We start from the raw sequence: 26,353 nt of genomic DNA on the forward strand, positions 1-26,353 counted from the left end.
CCCGGACAAGGCCCAACAGGCAGGAAATCAATCCACCCACATTGCCAAGCATCAGCCTAAAGGGACACCCACCAACTGCAACCACCCTGAATGAGGGCCGTGTATTGCCAGCAGAGTACAGCCCAATTGCACAAGTGCGCAACAGAGAGACAACAACAAGCCAATTACTCCACCCCCGAATGGCATTGGAGGGATGGCATCCCAGTGGCGATGAGAGGCCACCTGGCAAGACAGCAAGGGTGGACAGTATCAAGCCTTTCTGGTCACCTTCACGCCCCTGGGCCAGACTACACTTAATCATAGACCATGCTGTAGAGTCTTTAGTAGACACTTGAAAGTTTGCACTGAGTTTGCATTTCTAACCTTAATTGGCAATCCGGCTGGTTGTTTAGAAATTCTAGGTGCAGTTAAAAGGCCTGCATCTTGCGATCTAAGGTTACGTGTAGGTATGTATGACTGGATCATTTCAGCAAGGTAAGTAGGAGCATGTCCATGTATTGATTTATAGGTTAACAATAAAACCTTAAAATCAGCCCTAACCATACTGGAGTAATGTGTTAAAAAAATGTGTTCTAGTTAGGATTCAAGCAGCCATGTGCAGCACTAATTGAAGTTTCTTTATTGATTTATCAGGGTAACTGGAAAGAAGAGCATTGCAGTAATCTAATCTAGAAGTAACAAAAGCATGGATTAGTTTTTCTGCATCCGTTTTTGGTAGAACGTTTTTTGTGCAATGTTTCGAAGATAAAAATAAGCAACTCTTGAGAGAGTTCAGGGTCTAGGGTAACACCGAGGTTTCTTACAGTTTTTTGGGAAACGACCATGCAGCCGTCGAGGTTCACAGAAAGATCTGCCAACAAAGCTCTTTGCTTTTAAACTCAAGAAAAACAGAAATGCTTGTTTTAGGACCCAAGAAACAATGTCTGAAATGCATGCTTCCAAAGTAGCCAATTTTGGGGCTTTTCCATGCTTCATTGAAATATGTAACTGTGTGTCATCAGCATAACAATGAAAATTGACATTGCGATTCCGGATTACATCACCCAGAGGCAGCATATATAGTGAGAACAATAATGGGCCCAGAACCGAGCCTTGAGGAACACCAAAACTTTGATTTGTCAGAGGATATGCCATCCACACATACAAACTGATATCTTTCAGATTAATAAGATTTAAACCAGGCTAGAACATGTCCACGTAGCCCAAAATGGGTTTCCAATAGTGTCAAAAGCAGCACTAAGATCAAGCAACAGGACGGATGCGGAACCTTTGTCTGAGGCCATTAAAAGGTAATTTGTTACCTTCACGAGTGCAGTCTCAGTACTATGATGGGGTCTGAAACTGGACTGGAGCATTTCATAAATGTTATTTGTTTTCAGGAAGGCATACAGCTGTTGGGAAACACATTTTTCTAAGATTTTTGCAAGGAATGGGATGTTAGATATTGGCCTATAATTGTTTAATATGTCTGGATCCAGATTATATTTTCCTAGAAGAGGCGTAATTTCCGAAATTTTTTGTGAGTTTGGTACACATCCGGAGGAAAGGGAGCAACCAAGAACAGGGAATCGGATCTAGCTGACAGTTTGTAGATATAGAACTCATTACAAATTTAGTGAATGTGTTGAGCGATACAGGATCAAAAAATTGTCCCCATTAACACCTGGTCAGGGAGGTTCAGGACATTCCCAGGACAACTGAGATTTTGGGAACTATAACTATTTGAGGAGTCAGTTATTGGTTTTCAAATGGTGATGATCTTTTCGTCAAAGAAGTTCAAGTCTTCATTACAGCTAAAGTGAAGACCCACTTTTTGAGCATTGCTTTTTTGTTAACTTTGCAACTGTATCGAAGATACATTTTGGATTGTTTTTGTTCACCTCAATCAGGTTGGAGAAATAAGCTGATCGAGCAGATGTGAGTGCTTTTCGGTATTTTAGTGAACTGTCTGTCCAGGCTAGTCTGAATACTTCCAAATTGGTGGAGCGGCACTATCACTCCAATTTTCTGGAGGCTTGCTTTAATTGTCTCAAATACCTTACCATATGTTCTCCTGCCTCATAAAACATAATAGGAAAAAATTATCATGTCCAATATTTTTCAAAAAAATATATATTTCTTGATTATAATATACATTTTTATTCAGTTAAAGATAATATATTTCGATTGTAATGTGAAATTGTTGGACAACAATCACATTTTTATATAATTTTTTCCTCGTCATTTTTTCCATTGTTGCCAATAATTGTGCCACAGTATGTTACCACCTTCTATGACTGTAACCACCTTCTATTGTATAACTGTAATCACCTTCTATATCTGTAACCACCTTATATAACTGTAACCACTTTCTGTAACTGTCATCACATTCTACAACTGTAACCACCTTCTATAACTGTAACCACCGTATATTACTGTAATCACCTTCTACAACTGTAACCACCTTATGTTACTGTAACCACCTTCTATAACTGTAACCACCTTATGTTACTGTAACCACCTTCTATAACTGTAACCACCTTTGGAATAGTGTTGTTAAAACAGCAATTGTTGTGGTGATAGAAACCTAACCAACCTAAAGTACACATCAGTTTGCTCAAATGGCCAAGAAATAGCTGACCACAGTCAACAGACACAGCCTATCAGTAGGACTGCTAGAGGTGGATCCATTTTCCATTTAGATTTGTTTTTTGTGTGCAATTCATCTTTTGCCCAGACAGCAAACCTCCCCACACACATCAGTGTAGAAGGTATCACTGATGGTATTTTCTGGAATTTTGTATCAATCAGCAGTGGGTGAACAGAGGAACAAAGATACTATAAAATGTCCCAAATGGCTAACTGATTTGGGCTGCAGACAGAGCGGTATAAGACCACAGCCACCATTTTACATAATTTAGCCGGTACTCTTATCCACAGGCGCTATCAATAGTAAATGCATACATGTTCATACTGGCCTTCTGAGGGAATCGAAGCCAACACCCTGGTAATGCCTGCATCATTCTCTACCAAGTGAACAACACACAGGACAACATACATCTCCTGGGGAAGATGGAGAAAAAGAGGAAGAATGTTCATCACCACTGCAGCTTTATAATCCATTCTCCACCATTATCACTGGAAGGCAGCCCATAGACTCTCAGCATGGAGATAAGCTAGAGAACTCAAAGCATTTATCACCTCTGTGGTTCACCCCAACAACACTGGCTGACCAGCTAAATTCTGTGGAGACAGAATACCACAGGTTTGACAGAAACAGAATACTTGTAACTTTTCTTCCTGCGTCGGTAACTGACTCATAACAGCAATAGGGAACCTCTGGGGTTTGGAGTATATGGCCAATGTACCACGGCTAAGTCAAAGAGGGCCCAGAAACACCATTATTAGCTGCACTGTGATGACGTAGACAGAAAGAAATCTGAAAGGTGCTGGGCCCTGCTCTCCTTTCACCACAATGAAAGGGGCAGTGGACCTACCGCTATCCGACATTAAACAGAGTTCAGGGCAGACGGATTTTATCTGGTTCCCCAGATAAGCCTTCTGTTTAGCAGTGCACGCTGAAAACAACCGTGGGCAGCCCAGGACGGTTCACCTGGTTGCCTGCCAGACATCACAGAAGAGCACAGCCGTTCTGGAGTGATTACAGTCCCGTCACCGGGTGGAGATTCAAGGTAGGAGACCAACCCCCCCCCCCCCCCCCCCCACCCCTCCCGCCGGGACGCTGAGGACATTGAGGGGGCGAAGAGCCCTGATGAGTAAACGCTTGGTAAACGTTATCGTTTTTGTTCAGTGAATTTTACCCAGTTTCTGCTTAACAAAATCCTTGAGATGAAGCATTACGATAAGACCCTTTATCAGAGTGGAATGGAGCAACGGAAGGCTATTGACACCCCTTGACTCACAAGATTTCTAAACTAAAATAGGGGGACAACGGGAACCGTACACGGACTACAGCAGTATAGTAGCGAGTAAAGAGTCCTAAAGTGATGTATCACCATAGATTAATACCACATACTGTGCTTTCACTCCTGTTTGTTTTCATAAACTTTTTCAGCTCGAGACACAAAGTAATTGATGTCCTGCTTTCAAGTCCTTCAGTGACTTAAATTAAGAAGAAATAATTTGTGTTTTTAGTCTCACAACATTTTCACATTTTACATGCCCAGGGCCTACCTTGGGTCCTGAACCCCTTATTTAAGAAATGATACCATAAAATAACAGATGAAAATCTGTAGTTTAAGAAATGATACTAAAAGGTTATGGATTGTGTATGTTTAAGAAACTCTGTTCTAAAGAAAAATCAACAAGTACCTCAAAATAAATGTTTGTACTCAGTCTGAATATACCTGACCTGCTCTAAAAATGTATGAGAGATTATGTGTAGTAAGATTTTAGGTAATGCTGTAATAATGTGTAATAGGACAGTGTGTAATAAGATAATAAGTTATGCTGTAAAAATTTGCATTAAGGTAAAAATAATGCAGTATCTTATAACGCTGTGGCAATATGTTATAATATAATAGGTAGTGCCATGTAATATGACATTAGGAAATTGGTAAATAACAAAATAATACTTTAAAGATAATGCTGTAATAATGTGCAATAAGACGATGGCCAACAAATGGGCTCCTATATAACTCTGATAGGGTAAGGAAACCAAATGTGTCTTTCTCTGATTTGGGTGGACTATTCATTTAACTGCTGTCCGTTATACCCAGGAAGACTCGCCTGAAAGGCACTTAATCCATGCAACGGCACCTCGGCAGAAATTGGTTTCCCAACGTTTCAATTGTTGCCCGGCTGCATTTTGTTCCCTGAATTCCCTAATCTTTTCCACCTCAGCTAATTTCTGACCTTTCGATACTGAGGCTATTTTCCGCAACTATCAGCACTTCCCGCACGTCCTCGTATTTCTGAAAACTCAACACGGATTTCTGTTGAATAATTAATAGTTACGTTCGGAAATACGTTTTTTTTTATATACATAAATGACTGATCCTTCTATAACGGAGGAGGTAAAAGACATGTCAGTGTCATTAGGTCAAGCTCATTAGATTGACATTATGTAGAAATCCATGTGCACCCAATTATGGCTGCCAACACCCATTCAGATGGGGTTGTGTGGATGTTGTGAGTTACCAACACCCATGACAAACTGAAAGCGTTTGATGATTCCCAGGACCATGCGGGCTGACTAACTAATTATTCAGGGCCTAATTATAAATTGTTTACGCAAGAGTTGTTGCATGGTCCTGTTCGAACAATTGGGTTGATGTCGCTTTACTGGTTAACACCACACATACTTTCTGAAGGTGTCATTTAATTGCCTCTGAAACATGAATTGATTAGGCTGGAAAGTAAGCCCAACTGAAAGATGATTTCAAATTAAAATGAGAGTTAATCAAATCTATACAAACTAATTTGCAAGATAAAATAGGGTAGGGATCGGCAACAGGTAGCACACAGACCAAAATTCTCTCAGTATGAATAGGATTTTTTGGGTCAGAAAAGAGTCAGCTTACCAAAGATACAGGGAAATCAAGTATTCCCAGAAATATGAGACACTATCTGGTTATGTCTCAATGTAATCAAAGTATGACATCACAGGTATTTTCAAATACAATCTTTATTTGGGCTTGGTTGTAGGTAAGCTTGAAGTGTATAAATAACTTTTTATAACTACTCAAAGTTTCAGATCTTCTCCTACAAAAAAATTTAAAATAGGATGATAAAAGATGCCTTTTAAAGATAGTCAGAGCCAAATACCACTGCATCCATGACAGAGTGACTGCATTGTTAACACTTCCAGGCAGAACCATGCAAGTCAGTAGTGTCTTCAGCACAAATGCTGTTACCTCACACCTCACAAATAGACTCCTCCCAGCAGGCAGCCGTGAAATGAGTACCTGTGAAACACATTTCACAACTCGACATGTTCAAATGCAAACAACTCTATGTACACATTAGACTGTCATTCACTTAATTATCACATCACAGGTTCATGATCTTTCGCAAAATGTTCATCCTTCATATTTGTCAACCAAGAAATGAGCTCTTGCGCCGTTTGTTGTAATCTACAGAGAAGGGAGCGATGGGGTTGCTCTCCCATTTCAGCGGATTGCTGCATCAGCTAGTCTCTTCTATGACTTGCTTTGACAAGTGATGTAGGCTGCCCCATACAGATAAGCTTTCCTCTCTCAGTATTTTAAAAGTCCCCCACTAAACTATTAAAAGGGATATTCTATTTTATAGTGTGTTAGAGTTCATTTTCCAATTACTTTGACTATTGAAGCATAATCCAGACAATTTCCAAAGACAGAATTATATATATATATATATATATATATATATATATATATATACTGTATATTATTGACATGAGTTTATAGATCTCAAAGGCACCCTGAGATGCCGTTGCAGTTATGGGTAGATGTTTAAAATGTTTAAAATGTATTTCGGTGTGTCTGGAAACTGCAGTGTGTGCTTAATGCGTGCAACTATACAGATAAATAAATCTTGGAAATGGCTCATTAACCAAAACAACTGTCAGGAAGATGCTTTAACACAAGAAGTGGAAAATTAGATCTAATTAGATCTAACTTTCAGTGGAAAGTTCTGGTTCACTGTTCGTGGTTGAATTTTCTGAAAGAACAAGGTCAATATCACTGCAAGGCAAGATCGAGGTAAGATGGAAACATTAGCGCCACGTTTTCTCTCAGATTTTATCACAGGCTTGAATATGAACATTTGGTTTGTGGTGAAAAGTCAGTATTTGGGTCGGTCAAATTCACGTGATGAAAGGTCTGAAACTAAAATGCTCACCTCCTTCTTCCTCTCTGGCCTCCTTTTGAAAAAGATCCAAGGCAATCAAGGAGAGGAGACAGGTGGTGTCAAGGTGTCAAGAGGACGTGCATAAAAATGAGTGTGCATTAAAGTGGTCCAACTCCCACCGCCCCTAAATGACAAACTAATTAAGTTGTGGAAAACAACTAGAAGGATGAGAAGCCTATCGCTTGTAAACAAAACAAAACCGGACTCAAAGGAGGATTTCAAAACCTCCTCCGTGCGTGTCCTTGACGCTGATTATCCTTCCTCTAGTCCACCGACAGATTGACATGCTCACAATCGCTTGTCGGTCGCAGGAGAGAGCACGAAGGAAAAAGGATACAGGATCGACTTCAGCCAAATGAGAAAAAGGCCTTTGTGTAAAGGCAAAAGTGTGAGACCGCTGTAGGTCTCAGTGTTTACTAGTTATAGGGATCAACACAAAGAGTAGCGACTCTCAAAACGTCTGGATCACAAAACGACAATCCGTGACCTCCAAGTGTTTTGCGTGGAAAAGTGTGAGTGATCTTCAGTGCATCCGCTGGGACGCGTGAGCGTTTGACTCCAGCACGTCTCGCTTTTAAACATGTGTCAACTGTAAATTGCTTTGGGTGGAAGCCTGTGATAACAATTATTGGATGAGATCCGACCACCGGAGTGGTCATCACTCTGAGCATTTTCCACGTTCTCTGCTGCACTTTGATGGCTCTGAAGGGACTTTGGTATTCGTACACTGAACTGTAAGACTTCAGGCTCCCATCCTCTGCCACATATTCCATCCTTTCTCAAATCCTGGCTCCATGGTACTGTTGAACGGAATGATTAAGGCCCCCTCCTTATCCCCGTGCCTCCATGGCTTTGCAAGACTCACCCTGCGAATGAGTCCAGCGAATCTATTGCACCCTTCTGTGCATAATCAAGTCTCCCCACCCTCTTCGCAACTCCTGAGAAACACTCATCAATCACGCAGGCAATCTGATTTCTAAGATAACTAACGCCATTATTCAAACATGAGATCCCTTTATACTCCCAGCCACCCGTGGGCTGAATATGTATGGTTTCGGCTAAGCTTGTGATATATGAAAATCAATTCATGCCAATCCCTGCCTCAGCATGTGGGAACGCTGTGAATTTCACCACTCAACTCGGAACGTTGTATCCATGTATCCATGTATCCATATATATATATATACAATATTTCACAAAAGTGAGTACATCCCTCACATTTTTGCTAATATTTGATTATATCTGTTCATGTGACATGTGACATGAAATGATACTTTGCTACAATGTAAAGTAGTGAGTGTACAGTTTGTATAACAGTGTAAATTTAACTCAACACACAGCCATTAATGTCTAAACTGCTGCCAACAAAAGTGAGTACACCCCTAGACGTATGAGTGCTGCCATCATTGCTGCGAAGGTTGAATGGGTGGGGGGTCAGCCTGTCAGTGCCCAGACCATACGCTGCACACTGCATCAAATTGATCTGCATGGCTGTCGTCCCAGGAGAAAGCCTCTTCTAAAGATGATGCCCAAGAAAGCCCGCAAACAGTTTGCTGAAGACAAGCAGACTAAGGACATGGATTACTGGAACCAGAGGGTGAAGCTGAGGGTAAAGGTAATGGACTGGCCATGCATGTCTCCAGACCTAAACCCTATTGAGCATCTGTGGGGCATCCTCAAACGGAAGGTGGAGGAGCGCAAGGTCTCTAAAATCCACCAGCTCCGTGATGTCGTCATGGAGGAGTGGAAGAGGACTCCAGTGGCAACCTGTGAAGCTCTGGTGAACTCCATTTGATCATTTTCTATTTGATGTGCTCTTTTGGTAGAATCTTGGGTGTTTATAGTCAGTCACGTGTAAGCTGCAATATGCTCCATGTAAACTTGGGTACATAAATTAAACAAATCTTGTCTTCCTGCTTGCTTTGTCATAGCAACTAACTACTGCTGATGCAGATGACAAAACGTGACTTGAAAAAGGAAATTCATTCAACAAACACACTCGTTGTGGACATTAATGCAAATGGAATGGAATACTACAAATGGTACCAATTTGTAACAAATTCATATGTTGAATGTCACAATGGCAGTTGGTAAAATAGCTATATATATATTTATTTTTTTACTTAGCTACTCCTACAGAGGTAACAATCCCTACGATGAGAAAAACTGTTATAAAACATAAATCAACAACAGCAGTGTTGATGGCCCATTTCATTACTGAAAGCCCTGTCATATGCAGTGGATTTCAGCATTTATGTCAGTTCATGTAGTTCTGAATTCTGCAATTCAATATTGCCTGACGTAAAGGCACAACCACGAATAAATAAAAACTTGCCGTGCCTGAAATGTTCAGAAATAATAAAAAGAAAGTCCTACAAATCTTGCATTTGTCTCAAGTCACTATAACCTCCTTAAGCAAATGTTTAAACAGCACCAGAGGTTTGCTGCAGCACGCACAAAAATGACCAGTCGGACCACTTTAGGTTCAGACTCCTTTAATGTGTCTCCCTGGGAGCAAGCGAGCTGAGAAAAGGAGGTCACTGTCCCTTCCTCCTGCTCTAAATATAAAGCCAATTCCTTCAGTGACAAGGAGGTGATAAAGGTGAATGGCCGGGTTTGGGAGAAGGCAAGCAGATGTGGACCCTCTGACATCATCATGCCCACTCAGCCAATGATCTTTCTCCCCCTGACCCTCAGGCGTGTATAAATCTCCACAACTTTCCAGTCTGTTTCTTTTCCCACCCTCCCCGAAACACCCCCACCACGACCTACTCTACCTAGGCTTTCGGCTATTAATGGTTTCTCATGGGTGCACATGAGACAGTCAAGGCTGGGACCTTTTCAATGCCGCAGGTATAAATAAACATCCTACAAATAGATGTTTCTATTATTGGAGATTGTTGATGAATTAGAGTCTTTGGGATGAGTCAACAATGATCACTCTGAAGAAAGCTGATGGCAATGCTGCCTATTACACAGAGAGAAACCATGCCAAATCAGCGCGTGCCAATTATGTGGTTAAAGGTCAAAGCCTTGGCATTCATTTTGCATTCATTCAGCAGCAACAGTCAAAGTTTTGGCATTTGGTTCTAGGCTGCATGACAACTCCCGATATGATGTGCCCCAAAATCAGAGCCAAATGGGAGAGGAGTGGTAAAGGCTTTCCATGGAGAAGCACCCCTTGTAACAGTTGTTGTTCTCTCATCACAGCAGACATTATTTAGAATGGAGACCATCATTTCAGGTTCTGAAAACCTTTCAAGATTCTGTCTTGGTTTTGTACCTTAAAATATACCGGGTTTTTTTTCTGGTAACATGATACCAATTCCTCACATGTTTCGAAAGCGAAGCAGACAGCAAGTCCTCAACATGAGAAAGCGGAAGAATGTGCCAACACCGGAGACGATAAATGTCTTCCCTGTCAGGAGGGATGATCACCCTTGAAGACTTGCTTCAGGACTGGGATGATCATCGTGTGTGGCGGATGCACATGGTGTAATCGTCCTTGAAGATCACCGCCCAAGTCAACCACCGCTTCCCTCTGAACTGCCAGGGAATAGCTGTAGCTCACACCATGGAGGCAGACACAACCAGGGGCTTTCGAAACAACACTGCACCGCTCACATCCATGAATCGCTATGTGCATCTGACAGTAAAAAATATCAGTTTGCCCGTCCAATGTATTTGTGTGTCTTGTCTAAAGTGTCAACTGGAAGGTGTCAGACGTGTGCTTAGTGGCATGCATTTAGAAATGGACTGTGTGAGCGAGCACTCAAATGTTCCTGGATTAAAGGTTCCTGGATCAAATGTTCCTTTACCTTCAACACATTACACTCCAGGTGCTGTTTTTATCCCCCATATCACTGAATAAACACCAATTAATCAACACTCCTTGCATCTGATCCTCTCTGTTTGCAGCCCCAGTTTAAGCCATCAGTAATTAGCAGTGTTAGGATTAGCATATCATCACAGCTGAATTCCAAATTAACACTGTTCTAACCTCCAGACCTGCCTATTACGTCTGTCCTACCTGAATCACATGAGCATGAAGCTGCTTGATGTAACTGTGATAACACCCATGCAAACAAGGACTGTAGCGCAAAATTCGACCTTGCAATTTTCTTCTTTTATCAAAAGTATTTTTCAATGTGTTTTTTATTTCACTGTTCGGTTTAATTTTTAAAAAAATCAATTTTGAAGTACATGTAACTCATTTTGAATAAGAATTGTGTGTTGCTGTGACTAAAAGTCGTATATCATTTTGAGCACCTCGTAAATATATTTACCATGACAGCAAAGTAATTACCTCAACAGTGTGATGGAGCAAGCGGAAAAAACAAATGTTACAAATGAAAGTTTTATTAATGAGACTTTCAAAGCTGTTTGGACAGAAAACTGCTCGCAGTTGTAATTTACCTTAATATCTTGACATTCTGTACTTGCCTTGAGTCAACTCTGCTGTTTATTAATAAATTATTTCCCGTCACCTTTCAGCTAGGTAGCTTGTATAATGAACTGAACTTACACCCCACATGCTAATGCTAAGGCAGGAGCTAAAGGAAGAGAGAAATAGCTTGAGTCGTTTTGTGAGACCCATTGATCTTGGTGGAGAACTCTGTTGTGTAGGGTCCTTCCTTTTTAGGCCCCTACAGTATCTAGGGTCATTACATTGGCATGGCTGCGTTCGTGGTTAAAGGATGGCCTGAATACATTATCAGGCGTGTAGCTGACCTAACATATCACTCCTTATATTTGCTATGACCTCAGTGAAATAACATTTTCATAGCCCAAATTATATATATAATCTTTTGCCCAAAGAACCGTATTCAACTCATCTTCAAAATCGAAATCAGGTGCAGACATCGTATCTTAACAGAATAATCCTGCAGCAACATGAAATGTGCATTAATGGAAATATTGTTTGGGAGATTAGAAATGTTCTCTCAAATCTTCTAAAGCAAGTCCACCGTGGCATAAAGACAGCATCTGCAGCACTTCAACCTCCAGCTCCATGTCCTCTAAGTCGGCCGTGGTGATACTCAGAGAATTCCATGTGGACGTTGGAATTTGATCTGAGTTTACTGTTGCTGTAAAACAGAGATGTGAGGCTCATCACCGTCCCCTGACACTGGATCAATCACTTCCAAAGGCATAAACTGATATCCAACAGAGTCAGATCTGCTTTGTCAGACCATCCAGAAGACCAGAAATGTAACTCAAATCCAGGAATACCTTATCTCATCTGAAACCCTTTGGTCCAGCTCATTTGGCCTTTACGGCTCAGGTTATTTGTCCTAAGGATAGATTGGACAGATAGCACAGTGCAGCTATTCTCCAGGATGAAGCCTGGCATTGAGTCCCTCTCCTGTATATCCTCTCTTCAGGCAATCGATGTGTGTTGAAAAACAAAAACAAAGACGCTCCATCCTCAAAGACCATGGGCCCTGAGGCCAATATCAATTTGATTCATCTATTGGATCTAGTGTTGGTGTCTAGATGTGTCCTGTGTTGGTGTCTAGGTGTGTCCTGTGTTGGTGTCTAGATGTGTCCTGTGTTGGTGTCTAGGTGTGTCCTGTGTTGGTGTCTAGATGTGCCCTGAGTTGGTGTCTAGGTGTGTCCTGTGTTGGTGTCTAGATGTGCCCTGAGTTGGTGTCTAGGTGTGTCCTGTGTTGGTGTCTAGGTGAGCCCTGTGTTGGGGTCTAGATGTGCCCTGAGTTGGGGTCTAGATGTGTCCTGTGTTGGTGTGTCCTGTGTTGGTGTCTAGATGTGCCCTGAGTTGGGGTCTAGATGTGTCCTGTGTTGGTGTCTAGATGTGTCCTGTGTTGGTGTGTCCTGTGTTGGTGTCTAGATGTGCCCTGAGTTGGGGTCTAGATGTGTCCTGTGTTGGTGTGTCCTGTGTTGGGGTCTAGATGTGTCCTGTGTTGGTGTCTAGATGTGCCCTGAGTTGGGGTCTAGATGTGTCCTGTGTTGGTGTGTCCTGAGTTGGGGTCTAGGTGTGTCCTGTGTTGGTGTCTAGATGTGTCCTGTGTTGGTATGTCCTGAGTTGGGGTCTAGGTGTGTCCTGTGTTGGTGTCTAGATGTGCCCTGAGTTGGGGTCTAGATGTGTCCTGTGTTGGTGTGTCCTGTGTTGGGGTCTAGGTGTGTCCTGTGTTGGGGTCTAGATGTGCCCTGTGTTGGTGTCTAGATGTGCCTTGTGTTGGGTTCTCCTCTCACATCTAGAACAAATCTAGCCACCTGTCTCTCTCACGGTGCTTTGTGCACAGCTGTCAGCACGGATGTCCGCGGTCCTCTGCTTTACATCCAACATTCTACCATGGCCTGTGATCAGTACGACAGGAGCACTGTCTTTGTCTTGGCAAACAATCCCAATCCTCTTGTTCTCTGTCTTTCATGTCAACGTCCTCTTCCCCATTGGCGACAGTCACAAGTAGACCCTACTTAACATTCGTCAACAAGTTAGAGCTGCAATTTCAGTCTAGTTAGTGAACTGATCTGATTTTCTATTTTTGTTTTGTAGGAGAGAAAAAAAATCTCCAGTCTGTGCTAAAACAGACCTCGTTTCGGAGGGGTTTCCTTGTGTCATTGCCAAGATGTAAGTGGCCAATTCCATCCACTCTTCACCCCAAGCGAGTGACACAATCAACCGTCCTGAAATAGAACCAAGCGTAGCTATTCCATTCCAATTCACATCTGCAAACTAATTAGTGTTCCATTGTGTGTGATGGTGTCTATTCTATGGTTTAAGGATTATAGCCCTTAGTAATGGCTTGGCCTCTTGTAGAAACCTGCCAGGAATATTTTTTTTAGTGTGCTTAGCCTTGTGTACTCTGTGTCTGACTAATACAAAACGTGAACTTGAGTGTTCTTAACTTGGTCCTGCAGGGTTTCTTGGTCACTTGTTTGTTTTGCACACGACCTACATTCATAGTGAGTGACAACATAATTTTAAAAGCATCACTTCTAAAAAGATTATATCTTAAGGCCCTTTTTCTTCATCTACATTGTAGAGGAATCTGCTGAACTGTTTTCAGAAGCAGAATCAGCAACAACATCAGCAAAATAACCTGTGAGCCTTGACAAATCAACCAACACCAAAACCCTTTGACCTTACCTGCCTCCAGTAGTGACTCAACTTGTTTTTCTTAAGATGCTTCGTCTGGCATTTGGCCATGCTTTTATCCATCAAGCTTCAGCCGGTTAGCTAAGCTCACTGCAAGTAATTGTTTTACTAACCCGCATTTCTGGAGTACACAGACATAAATGCAGCTCATAAACTTAAATAAAATACATAAATACAGCTGATAAACTTCAACAGCGCTAATATTAATCTTGGAAGACGGTGAGGAAATAGTCTTCTTCAAAGTAATGAACGGTAATAAGTATTAACCTGTGTACACCCCTCACATTTTTGCTAATATATGATTATATCTTTTCATGTGACAACACTGAAGAAATGACACTTTGCTAGAATGTAAAGTAGGGAGTGTACAGCTTGTATAACAGTGTAAATTTGCTGTCCCCTCAAAATAATTCAACACTCAGCCATCAATGTCCAAACCGCTGGGAACAAAAGTAAAGATGGCCTAGGCTATAAGAAGATTTCCAAGACCCTCAATCTGAGCTGCAGCACGGTGGCCAAGACCATACAGTGGTTTAACATGACAGGTTCCACTCATAAACAGGCCTTTCCATGGTCGACCAAAGAAGTTGAGTGCACATGCTCAGCGTCATATCCAGAGGTTGTCTCTGGGAAATAGACATATGAGTGCTGCCAGCATTGCTGCAGAGGTTGAAGGGGTGGGGGGTGAGCCTGTCAGTGCTCAGACCATACACTGCACACTGCATCATAATGGTCTGCATGGCTGTCGTCCCAGGAGGAAGCCTCTTCTAAAGATGATGCACAAGAAAGCCCGCAAACAGTTTGCTGAAGACAAGCAGACTAAGGACATGGATTACTGGAACCATGTCCTGTGGTCTGATGAGAATAAGATAAACGTATTTGATTCAGATGGTGTCAAGCGTGTGTGGCGGCAACCAGGTGAGGAGTACAAACACAAGTGTGTCTTGCCTACAGTCAAGCATGGTGGTGGGAGTGTCATGATCTGGGGTTGCATGAGTGCTGCCAGCCCTGGGAGCTACAGTTCATTGAGGGAACCATGAATGCCAACATGTACTGTGACATACTGGCATGATCCCCTCCAATCGGAGACTGGGCCGCAGGGCAGTATTCCAACATGATAACGACCCCAAACACACCTCCATGACGACCACTGCCTTGCTAAAGAAGCTGAGGGTAAAGGTGATGGACTGGCCAAGCATGTCTCCAGACCTAAACCCCATTGAGCATCTGTTGGGAATCCTCAAACAGAAGTTGGAGGAGCACAAGGTCTCTAACATCCACCAGCTCTGTGATGTCGTTATGTAGGAGTGGAAGAAGATTCCAGTGGCAACCTGTGAAGCTCTGGTGAACTCCATGACCAAGAGGGTTAAGGCATTGCGGGAAAATAATGGTGGCTACACAAAATATTGACACTTTGGGCCCAATTTGGACATTTCCACTTAGGGGTGTACTCACTTTTGTTGCCAGCGGTTTAAACATTAATGGCTGTGTGTTGAGTTATTTTGAGGGGACAGCAAATATATAAAATTATACAAGCTGTACACTCAGTACTTTGTAGCAAAGTGTCATTTCTTCAGTGTTGTCACATTAAAAGATATAATCAAATATTTGAAAAAATGTGAGGGGTGTACACACTTTTGTGAGATACTGTATGCATTTTTTCCGTTGGAATCTATGGGTAACATGCTTTTTAACATCGAACAATGCCGGCCACATAAAAGCAGCCACATCTGTCACTGAAAAAAAAAAAAAAAACATCACAATGCAGTCCACACAAAATGGCCACTTCCGTCCTTGGAACATAGCAATTTCGCTTGCTTTGAATACTATCATCAACGTCAACGCGGGCCATTCCCCCTTCCTATCCAATTAATAGTTTCAGAACTGAATTGCAATAAAGCCACAGGCTCAATGCCCGACTGTAATCCCTTTCAAATTTAAGCTAAACTCCAAACCAATGCCCGTGAATGAATCTGTCATTCACAAAGCCTGTGATGATTACAGGTGCAATAGAATTTTATTAAAAACCAAAATATTGTCTCGCTCCTACTCTCCCAGAGCGTATGGATCCTGAGAGGGGATTTGTTCAAGGGCGTATTAGATAAACTGAGGCGGAGGCACAAACAGCGAAAGCGCTCATTTTTACATTTTCCTCACATTCCTTAGAAGAATCACAACGGGGCCACCAAATAGTTTATCGTGCATGATCGGAAGTGGCTGACATCAGGCTGCAGACCTGTCTGTCCCTCCCAATTCCAACAGCATGTCTCCCGAGCAACGGGTGGAGTCAGTTATGAAACAGGCGAGTCCTGACCAGAGAGACATCACCTGATCAGCTCAGATATCTGCTATGAGGCAGATGAGTCATCCATTAGACTCAGCCCAGGAGGGATGCAAAAGTCGGCGTATACCTGAAAAAGAAAATCGAATTTCCTCTATGATCGCCTCTCCTTATACAACTAACCCCTAAAGTCATGCAGAACAAGTCTTCCATGACGGCAGAGCTGACGGCAAACCAAGCATCTTCTATCCACAAATACAACGCTCTCCAGCAACTGTCTTTCTACCCGAGCCCAATTGTCCTTGTTCAGGAGCAAGGGAGGACAGGAATGTCCAGGGTATCACTCCGGCCACCTTTAGCCCCCGTCGGTGGAACCCAATCCAGTCCATACGACCTTTCCCTCAAGCCCGCTCAGCTCGTAAATGACCAGCCAGGCAACATTGCTTGCTCTTTACCTGATTTCTAGAAGGCTGTAGAAGGACCCCCCACCCCCCCCCCCTCCCACATGGAGGTGTGTGTGAAATGCCATGAAAAATACAACGACTATCTGGCCATTCGTCTCCTATGCGCGCATTCACGCACTCACTCCATTCCTTTTGGCACGAAACAAGCACCAGACGCCAGAAATGTACAGGACAAGTATCCCAGCACTCCTAACAGGTCCATGCTGATTCATAGATCATCCAGCAGGTCTGGGTTGCTGGAACTGATAAGCCTACAGGGAGGAAGGGAAAGGGGCTAACAAGGAACGCCGGGAGAAATCTGAGCGGTCTGTTACTTGAAGGAAACCGCCTCTCACCTTTGTTTTAGTTGTACCGTAAATCATTGGCTTATGCCTGGCAGACAGAGATAAAGAAGGGGCCATTTTGGAAGCCGGTCAGGAAGGCACAGCGAGTAGAAACGATTCCGCAGCCAAAGTATCATAAAGGACAGCCAGCCAGTAACACACTTGCATCTGTGGTGCGGGGAAGCCTACTGTATCACAGACCAGATTGGAATATGGCTGGTTATCTAATGGCCAACGTCACAGGGCTTATTTTAGATGGCAGGGGTTCTGATGCATAATCAGCCAAGACACAAGGCAGCGTTTGAAGTCTCTGGAATGAACTTTTCACCTTTTGCATAACTGTGAACTTTCAGAACCGGGAACGGAAGGAAGCAACCGTCAATTTTTTTGGAACACATTTAAGTAAATTAGGTCAGATGATTTACATCGCCAAGAGGATAAACAGAGTTTTAAAAAAATACTTTTAATGCAATGTGATCATGGATCAACAATTATAACATGGTCTACGTTAAAAAATTTAAAATACTATTATTTTAAAAATACTATTTATTATTTTAATCTATTATATCGCATTCTGCTTGAAACCATTTCTGTGGTACAATTCTACTTGTCCCTCTTTGCTGATTGAGACCTTTGAACTTCAAAGCATCCCTGAAAAAGACCAATACATTCTGATAATCTTAAGTATTACTCCCTGCTGCCCTGTGGGACAAACGCCAGGCAATTGGTGAGGAGGATAATACCAACTTAGCAAAATGTCGATTCAAATGAGATAAAAACATTGTGGCTTCTGAATCACTGCCCAGTTGGTTTCCACAGATACATGTGAACTTTGATCGGGCGAACAGTTCACAGTGTCAACCCACGGGTGGGTAACCTGGAAAAGGTGCCAATATCTAAACAAATGAGTCCCTTTCCCCCACATCATCGTCACAGCAGAGGAGATGAAGTCCATCTGTGACCTGCATATGGCTTGGAGTAAGGAGTGTAGTGCTGGATATTTGTTTTAATTGTTTATGTAATTGCAATTTTCCCTGTACTTGTGTGTGTGTCCCCCTATGTGTGGGCATGTGTGTCTGCTGTGGCAGGTGTTTTCTCTCTGAACCAGGGCCCCATGATAGGCTGGGGTTGGCTACAGCAGAATCTTAATTCCTACTGCCTAGAGTCAGGGGGGTAGCACTGCCAAGTGGGATGGCCAAGAGGATAATTCACAGCTGCTGACCCCTAAAGAAGGCTGTGACAGTATGCTGCGCAGCTTTTCTGGACACCAACCCAATACACCAACCTCAGTCTCTCTGGACCTCGACACAACACATATACCTCAGTCTGTCTGGACCTCAACCCAATACACCAACCTCAGTCGGTCTGGACCTCGACACAACACGTATACCTCAGTCTGTCTGGACCTCAATCCAACACATCAACCTCAATCTCTCTGGACCTTCGACCCAACACATATACCTCAGTCTGTCTCGACTTCAACCCAACATATCTTCCTCAGTCTGTCTGGACCTTAACTCAACACATTTGGGTAATTTTTTCATCTGCTTGCATTGCAACTCTTAAAAAGTTGTTTTAGTGTGTTTCCTTACTTCCAAACAATCTTCTAAGATTGTTTAGATGCTGGTGATGCTTGAGGTATTACAATGCTTGGATTAGTATTTTTTGAGAATCAACACAAATCATATGTAAAGTTAATTGATGTCAATGGACAATGGCTGCCCTTATTCACTGAAGCCACTAAAGTTTCAGGCCAGCTGCAGTACTGCTGGCATTGACTTCAGAAAACACAATTATAGTCAAAAGGAGTGTGGTACTTATTGCAGTCAATATTTGTGGATTTAAGCAGGGGAATGCAACATTTAACAAACGTTAATACAATGTACTTCACCAGTCAATGTGCACATCCATAATAGTGGTCGATAGATTCTTAGCTAGATCAGCAATGCATGTAGGTTGATTAGCAATCATAGTTTTTTGATATACAGTACTGCGCAAAAGTCTTAGGCACCTGAAAGTCGAAATGAAGGCCATTTATTTGGGTAGTAAGTGTTTTAATGAAAAAAAAATATATAGATAAATACATGAAGATAATATATGTATATATTTAAACTTTTTTTTACAAATCTAAATAAATTACTTTAGTTCAACTTTCAGGTGCCTAAGACTTTCGTGCAGTTCTGGAAATACAGAAAAAATTGAAAAAGCCAAGAAGCAGTGAAGGAACCAAGTGAGTCATTGCACTTGTAAGGACAGTGAAGACATGAAAGCATGATATAATCATCCTTATTTCATATTGTTTTGCAACAATACAGTTGTCATAAGCTAGACTAGTCCAAAAGATCACAATGCAGTGAACAATACAGTTGTCATAAGCTAGACTAGTCCAAAAGATCACAATGCAGTGAACAATACAGTTGTCATAACCTAGACTAGTCCAAAAGATCACAATGCAGTGAACAATACAGTTGTCATAACCTAGACTAGTCCAAAAGATCACAATGCAGTGAACAATACAGTTGTCATAACCTAGACTAGTCCAAAAGATCACAATGCAGTGAACAATACAGTTGTCATAACCTAGACTAGTCCAAAAGATCACAATGCAGTGAACAATACAGTTGTCAAAACCTAGACTAGTCCAAAAGATCACAATGCAGTGAACAATACAGTTGTCATAATCTAGACTAGTCCAAAATATCACAATGCAGTGAACAATACAGTTGTCATAACCTAGACTAGTCCAAAAGATCACAATGCAGTGAATAATACCGTTGTCATAACCTAGACCAGCCCAAAAGATCACAATGCATTGAAGAATACAGTTGTCATAACCTAGACTAGTCCAAAAGATCACAATGCAGTGATGTAATTGCAAGCAGTAGACCACCCTAGGTGTGTTCATATAAACCGGTAGACCACCCTAGGTCTGCTCTTATAAAGCAGTAGACCACCCTCTGTCTGTTTTTTTTATGTTAAGTAGGGGAAATCTGAATTGCACATTTGGACACCCAGATGTGTGGTTTGCTTGCATGACATCAAAGCAGTATTTAATCCTCAAAGTCTCATCTTTCTGCACAAATAGACTTGAATTGATCAACAGCAATCCCCTTATTCAAAAGTAGCCCAATTAGGAGGGATGGGGAAGAATTTTAGTTTTCGGCTATATAATGAAAGCCATGACTTCTGATGTAATTTACTGTATAGTTTGTTACTGTTACATAATTAAAAACTGAAGTACCTTTACACGTAAGAAAACATTTGACTAGATTTAATAATGCAGCTAGTAAACACATAAAATCAACACAAAGTTGGCAACAATTAAATACAATGTGTGTTGAGAATATAGGAGTATAGGGTTATATAGGTAAATATATAATATACATACATGATTTAAATTTGATGTACATATTCACAGTTCAGCTGTCAGTAAACAGAACAAAGCCACTTAGTTATTATTGACCAAATCTGCCATGTTTAAGCTGTGTACAGGATTACAGGGGCTGTGTGTATTAAAAGCGAACAATGAAGTCTATATTCTGTCTTACTTTTGCTTCCCCCCACAGACCGTAACCCCCTTGGACAAATGTTGAATTTGGAAGTGAGACCATGACATTTTGGTGTGAGAGGTCGCCATGAAACTGAGAGCAAATAGATTTGTTTCCATTCCACACACTAGCTACATCCATTCAGCAGCTATGTCCTCCTGATTTTGCTGTTTTGCACCTCCTGCCAACCATCTAGCTACATCCGTAAGACAGTAGTGAAGGCATATAAAACTGACTCCTTGATTATTCCAGGATGATCTTGTCATCAGCTGAGGTACCTGCTTCAAGTGCCTATTAGAAGTGATACCAGTGGTACAGGGTCGTCCAGGGTCGTCCAGGGTCATCCAGAGTCGTCCAGGGTCGTCCAGGGTCATCCAGGGTGGTCCAGAGGTAAAAGCCACTGCCGCCATTGCAAATAAATCGCTGCAGGATGAGTTTGATTTCAGCCTTCGTCTTTCACACTATCTTCATCAGGAAAAGAAAAGGCCTGATACTATGACTTTGACTCTATAAAGTAGGGTATAATGTGGTGTTGTCCATTATCTCCCACTAGCCACACCCAGTCATCTAATCTTTCCAGCGAACACAGGGCATGGTGGGGGGCAGAGCCCCACCTGGCTAGCTCATCACGGATGCAGTATTTATATCCTATCACTGCGGTACATTTGCTAACTTCCTGGCCATTCATTGAACTATTAAAAATCTCACCGGCTCAGCATATAGTCTGCTATTTGCTTTTTCTAGGTCAGCATATGAATCAATAAGCATTAGACTCATGCACAGTCGACTCCCCAAAGTCACGGTGGACTGTTTTGATTCCCACTCCTGCTGAAAGAAAATACTGCAAGAAAAAAAAAAATTGGAAACATAATTAGCCACGCGTAAACTAAGGAAGCAGATTTGCCATTGAGGGGCTGCTGTGCTCATAGTGAGAAAGCCTTGATTGACTCAGCCGGCTGAACGTGGGTTCAGAGGTGGTTTTACCGGCAGATTATTGTAATCACCATGACGGCGATGGCTGCGCTAACGAGAGTTATAATAAACCCAATGGTATGTTTGTGCATATCTAATGAATGCATTATTGTCTCAACGAGGGTTAAGTCCCTGGCGAATCTAAAACAACCTCTTTCCATTATCAGGGAAGCAGACTAGGGACTTTGACAGACAGCGGTCAGTAGTGGATCCCTCTTGGTGTTGTAAACCCAGTGGTCATTGGTCAATCTCCTGCCCTCGCCACTGCAGACAAAAGCCCTCAGGATGAAAGAATTTGTCATTCGTCTGCTACGTGAGCAGCGAAGGACACACGTCAGGGGAACATGCCGAGGACGGACCACACGGAATTGATGACAGCCGCCGTAAATACATCAATCAATATGGATTACTGTGTTTCCCTTCAAGCCAGTCCATTAGGTATCTTACCAGGTACTGTAGATATAGCATAGTGATGGGGGTTGGGGGAATACATCCCTGTAAACCTAAAGCCCACATTCCAATGGATCCCATAATGGCAGAGGCCTGTACAACGTCAACCAGGGCTCGACTGCCTTCCTCATTTTTTTGCCAGATTTTACCTTGTCCTGCCGTTTCCTGTAGTTGTTACAGGTTCAGAAGCACCATAGGCCGTGCGTTTAGCTCACCAAGACGAGTCTTGTGTCTGCCTCATTAGCCGTGAAGGGCGAGGACTGGGCTGTCTCCACACAGAGACAGAGGGCATGGAACCGGGAGGAAGGCTGCTTGGGGTTTGGGTTGGTTGGGTGGATGGATGGGTGGGTGATTGGGTGATTGGGTGGGTGGATGGGTTGATTGGGGGATTGGGAGGGTGGGTGAGAGTGTGTTTGTGTGTATGTGTGTGAGCGAGCATGTGTGTTTTCTGGGAGTAACTCCCGTCGGACTGTCTAACTCCTGTCGGTGTATAATTCACCAAACAGTGTCCGTGTTGTGACTCACAGACGATTCCACAGGAGGTCACGCTCATGTACCATAGATTCCACCAAGACTGGGGCCCTTTTGCTCTCCCTTCCCACCGAAGATGACCTGGTGCCACTAAAGTCCAGAGCCCGTCTCGCTATCATATCAGCTCAGCCCCAGGATTATCCTCTAATACTGGCCAAGGTCTTTGAAAGACCCTAACCCCAACCCTCTTCTCTCTCACACACACACACACACACACACAAACACACACAGTCACGCACCTCCCCCACTCAATACCCCTGACGTCTGGCTGGCAGATTTAGATTGCCTTGCCCCTTTGGATTTACTATAACCATCAGATGGAGACTCCGAGCGCTCCTGCATCTGACAGCTTCACCGCTCGCTCCCTGGGATAGCCGTGTCTACAGACAGATCAACCTGCTGTTGGGAAAGACCATTTAAAGATCAATTTGTGTGTCTTATCTGTGCTCCGCGGCAGTCCTCTGGGCACGGGAGCCGCAGACGGTTGATGAGTAGAATGCTGATTCCTGTTTGCAAGCACATTTCGGGTGGCGTTCCGACGGCCCCTCCGTAATGAGTAGAACCCAATCGTGTGCGCACACTGTATGTCGTTGGGCTCCGTACGTGGAGACCCACAATGCATTGTTCCTCTGCGCAGGGTCGCTGTGAACACGCAACCAAAAAGGCAATCGGGAGCCACATGCATTCTCACTTGACATATCAAGGTGGGGAATTGAGACGTACGTCCAAATGGCTGATTTTCCCACGTGTGAAATGCCTTTCGCAAACAGTCCAGCGGATTGAAGTCCTTTTCTTTATCGATGTAGCTGTGTAAATTGGCCCTGACAAACTGCCTTATCTGGATGTTTAATGAAACAAACCCGAACCATCCTTCTTTCAGCCCCCCCCCCACTCGCTCTTCCCAATCAGTCATGGATGACTCTCCCTCATATCCATCTTGCTTTGTTAGAACATATGCCTGTCAAAAGTCGTTGAAGACAGGATGTAACAGACTGGAAAACGATAAGTCATATTTTGAATAGGTGGCAAAGACAAGTGTGTGTGTGTGTGAGTGTGTGTGAGTGGAGGGAGGGAGTGTTCATTTGAAAAGGCTACTGTATTAGAGACTATCTCAACGTTTAGTCCCTCTTCAGACAAGCCACTTACTTCACTATCCACTCGATTGATTAGCATATTGATAGGATCAATGCGTTACATTCATTAAAAAAATAAATTACTCTCTGTTAATCCAGCATAGGGACATTTCAGCTCAGGCCATTATGAAAAGTGCACTAATTAAATTGTTGAAGATTTAATTTGCGCTGATTAATGTTTAAATGGGTAGTCGGCATATCAAGATGTGGCCTCGTGTAGATTACTGCGCACATTCATTATCGTCAGCAACTGTCCGTTTATAGTGCTCATCGAGAGGCTATAGGTAGACGGACGCTATATTGGTGTATTGGATGGATAACGGTTAAACCTTCGCCCCAGATCATCTTCATGGTAGAGTACAACTCTCAGACGAGGGTGTTTATTATCACATGTAGGCTACAATACGTCGTCTGTAGGTACTGAAATGCGCAAAATTTGCAAGAGCGCGGAAACAAAGACCGTCTCCAGGAAAGGCAGTGTGAATAAACCAAATAGTGATAATTTAAAATACTATCATTTATTCGACCTAATCTAACAATAAAGGACATAACTTTATAAATATCACTCCTTCTGACATTACAATGATGCTACACTAAAATTTTGAACGGACTGCTATTACAACAACGCGTAGACAAAGGTTATCTATTTAAAAAAATATCAACATTGAGCAATATACAGTAAAACAGTGATTTCAGTCTCCTTAACCGAGCCCGTCATTACTCATAGTCTGACACGCGTGATCTTTCTCGGACGCTCCATTATCGCCAGATAGACCACCAACAAAGACTTATTGTATGATGTCAACAGGCGCTATGGCACATTGTAGGCTATTAACTTACCTCCCAACGCTTGCTTCATGACAAAATCCATGACGATGGCTTTTAATTCCTGCCCTCTTTATCCTCACGATCTCACATTCAGGTCCAGCCGTGTAAGTAGACTAAGTAGCCAAATCTAAAGTTAAAATAAGAAGAAAAACTGTCAGTTTTGTGTTTCCAACTGAAACTCGCATGGAACCGAAAAACACAATTCAGCCGAATTAAAATAATGAGACATTGCAGTCCTAATGGAATATTTATTTAAGCGCCAATACAATACGCAGGTGATTGACAGTTCGGTGCGCCATACGAAGGACACCAAAGGTCACAATGTCAGAACTCAAGCATGTATTAGCATGCATGTAACGTGGCGCATAACCATGAACCTGTGCACTTGTCCAACTCATATTGGACTATGAGTAAGCTACTCGCTTAAAACATCAAATGTCATCATGTCCAGTTTGGGATTGTGGGAATCATAATACGACGTGTGTTCATATTGGTAGGCTACTCAAAGTAAAAGTGTGTCACCTGTACTTAAAATTATAGTTAAAAACTATTCCCGGGAGTAGCACAGATGTGAGGGGTTATGATCAACACACACAGCGGTCCTTCTCAAATTGAAAACTTGCAGTACATCTTCCGATAGAGAGTTGTAAATGTTGCCACTCATCTACCGATGTTCCCACGGTTTCTATCCGACGGCGTGGTTTCATGCACAATAACCATAATTTTCGATTGAATGTATCCTTTTGCAAGAATAGTCTATGCAATTAAATTATCCGTTAAATGTTACATATAATCGATTATTAGAGGCGTTGTATTCATGAACGCACCATGGAAATGATCGCGGTGATACGGAACCACTTCCCTGTTCGATCAAAGGCAGGTTTCAGCACCATTGCTAGTGGAGAGCTCCCTTGTCTTGCTACAACCGAGTAAACCCGACGGAAGGGTTTTCTTCAGCGGTCATAATTACCTGTCCGGCGATTGGAATCTGTAAAAAACGATAACTAGACTCTCCAAAATGAAGTTATCTTGCAGAAGCAGACGATGATTATAAAGTGTACACGCCTAGCATCTCCGGTTTCCAGGCGAAAAGGGACGTCCTTGCTCCTTCCTGCACACTGGAACTGCAGCCGCTGATGAAGGGACTCACTGAAATGCATGCACAGCTCACTTCTGAAACGTCCCACGTTCAGACCGAAAGAGAGCAAACAACTAAGCTACTGACGCTCCTCTACCTAAACGCTTTAGTGATTTCGTCTGGTTCACAACCAAAAAAAAAAAAAACGTTACACGGCTTTTGTGACCCACAGTGTGCCTTCAAGCATTTTAAACACCTCTGACCAACATTCTATCTTCCTAAGCGTATGTTTTGTGTAGATTGTCTATGTGATTGAACGCGTCCTTTTAACGGTGTCATCCGTCTGTGGTAGCCTTTAGGCTCTAGTTCTAGACTGTGCATTTTGCTTCAGTACTGCTTATGAGCGGAAAGGACAACGTTTGATGAGCAATTTCAAACGCTGCACAATGTATCAATTTTAACAAATCTGTTTGTTTTTGTTTTTCAGAATTCAGTTATGACAATTACTTAATCAATGACAAACAGTGGTTTACTATCGAAAACATGATGGTTTTATTTCAGAGTTTGATATTTTGTTTCAAGTTTTTACACAGTAAAATGTAACAAAAAACTATGGTTTACAAAGGACTGTACAAATGATACATTTCTGTTATCAGTAAAAACTATGTATGAATAAGTACAATTATTGTACAGTATGAGATCTGTATGTAAAAACGTCTGTAAAAAAACGATGATTTTAGGTATTTATCCAGAGAAACGTACAGTTAAGGTTTAGTTTGTCTTAGCTAGGTAAG

At 42.4% G+C, this 26,353-nt stretch overlaps 1 protein-coding gene across 2 annotated transcripts in view; it reads right to left on the reverse strand.

Annotated features, from left to right (window-relative positions):
- Window positions 1-25,895, reverse strand: part of LOC105027974 (complexin-1) — a 39,038-nt gene extending 13,143 nt beyond the window's left edge. The window contains exons 1-2 of one of the 2 annotated variants that reach the window (XM_010900381.5): window positions 25,452-25,895; window positions 24,494-24,608 (exon numbers count right to left, since the gene is read on the reverse strand). In XM_010900381.5, the coding sequence (XP_010898683.1) occupies window positions 24,494-24,524 (31 nt within the window). In that variant the 5' untranslated portion in view covers window positions 24,525-24,608; window positions 25,452-25,895. The other variant, XM_010900388.5, reaches the window with a different exon arrangement.
- Between the last annotated feature and the right edge of the window lie 458 nt (window positions 25,896-26,353).

Source organism: Esox lucius, chromosome 4 (assembly GCF_011004845.1).
Source record: "Esox lucius isolate fEsoLuc1 chromosome 4, fEsoLuc1.pri, whole genome shotgun sequence".
NCBI classification, from domain to species: Eukaryota; Metazoa; Chordata; class Actinopteri; order Esociformes; family Esocidae; genus Esox; species Esox lucius.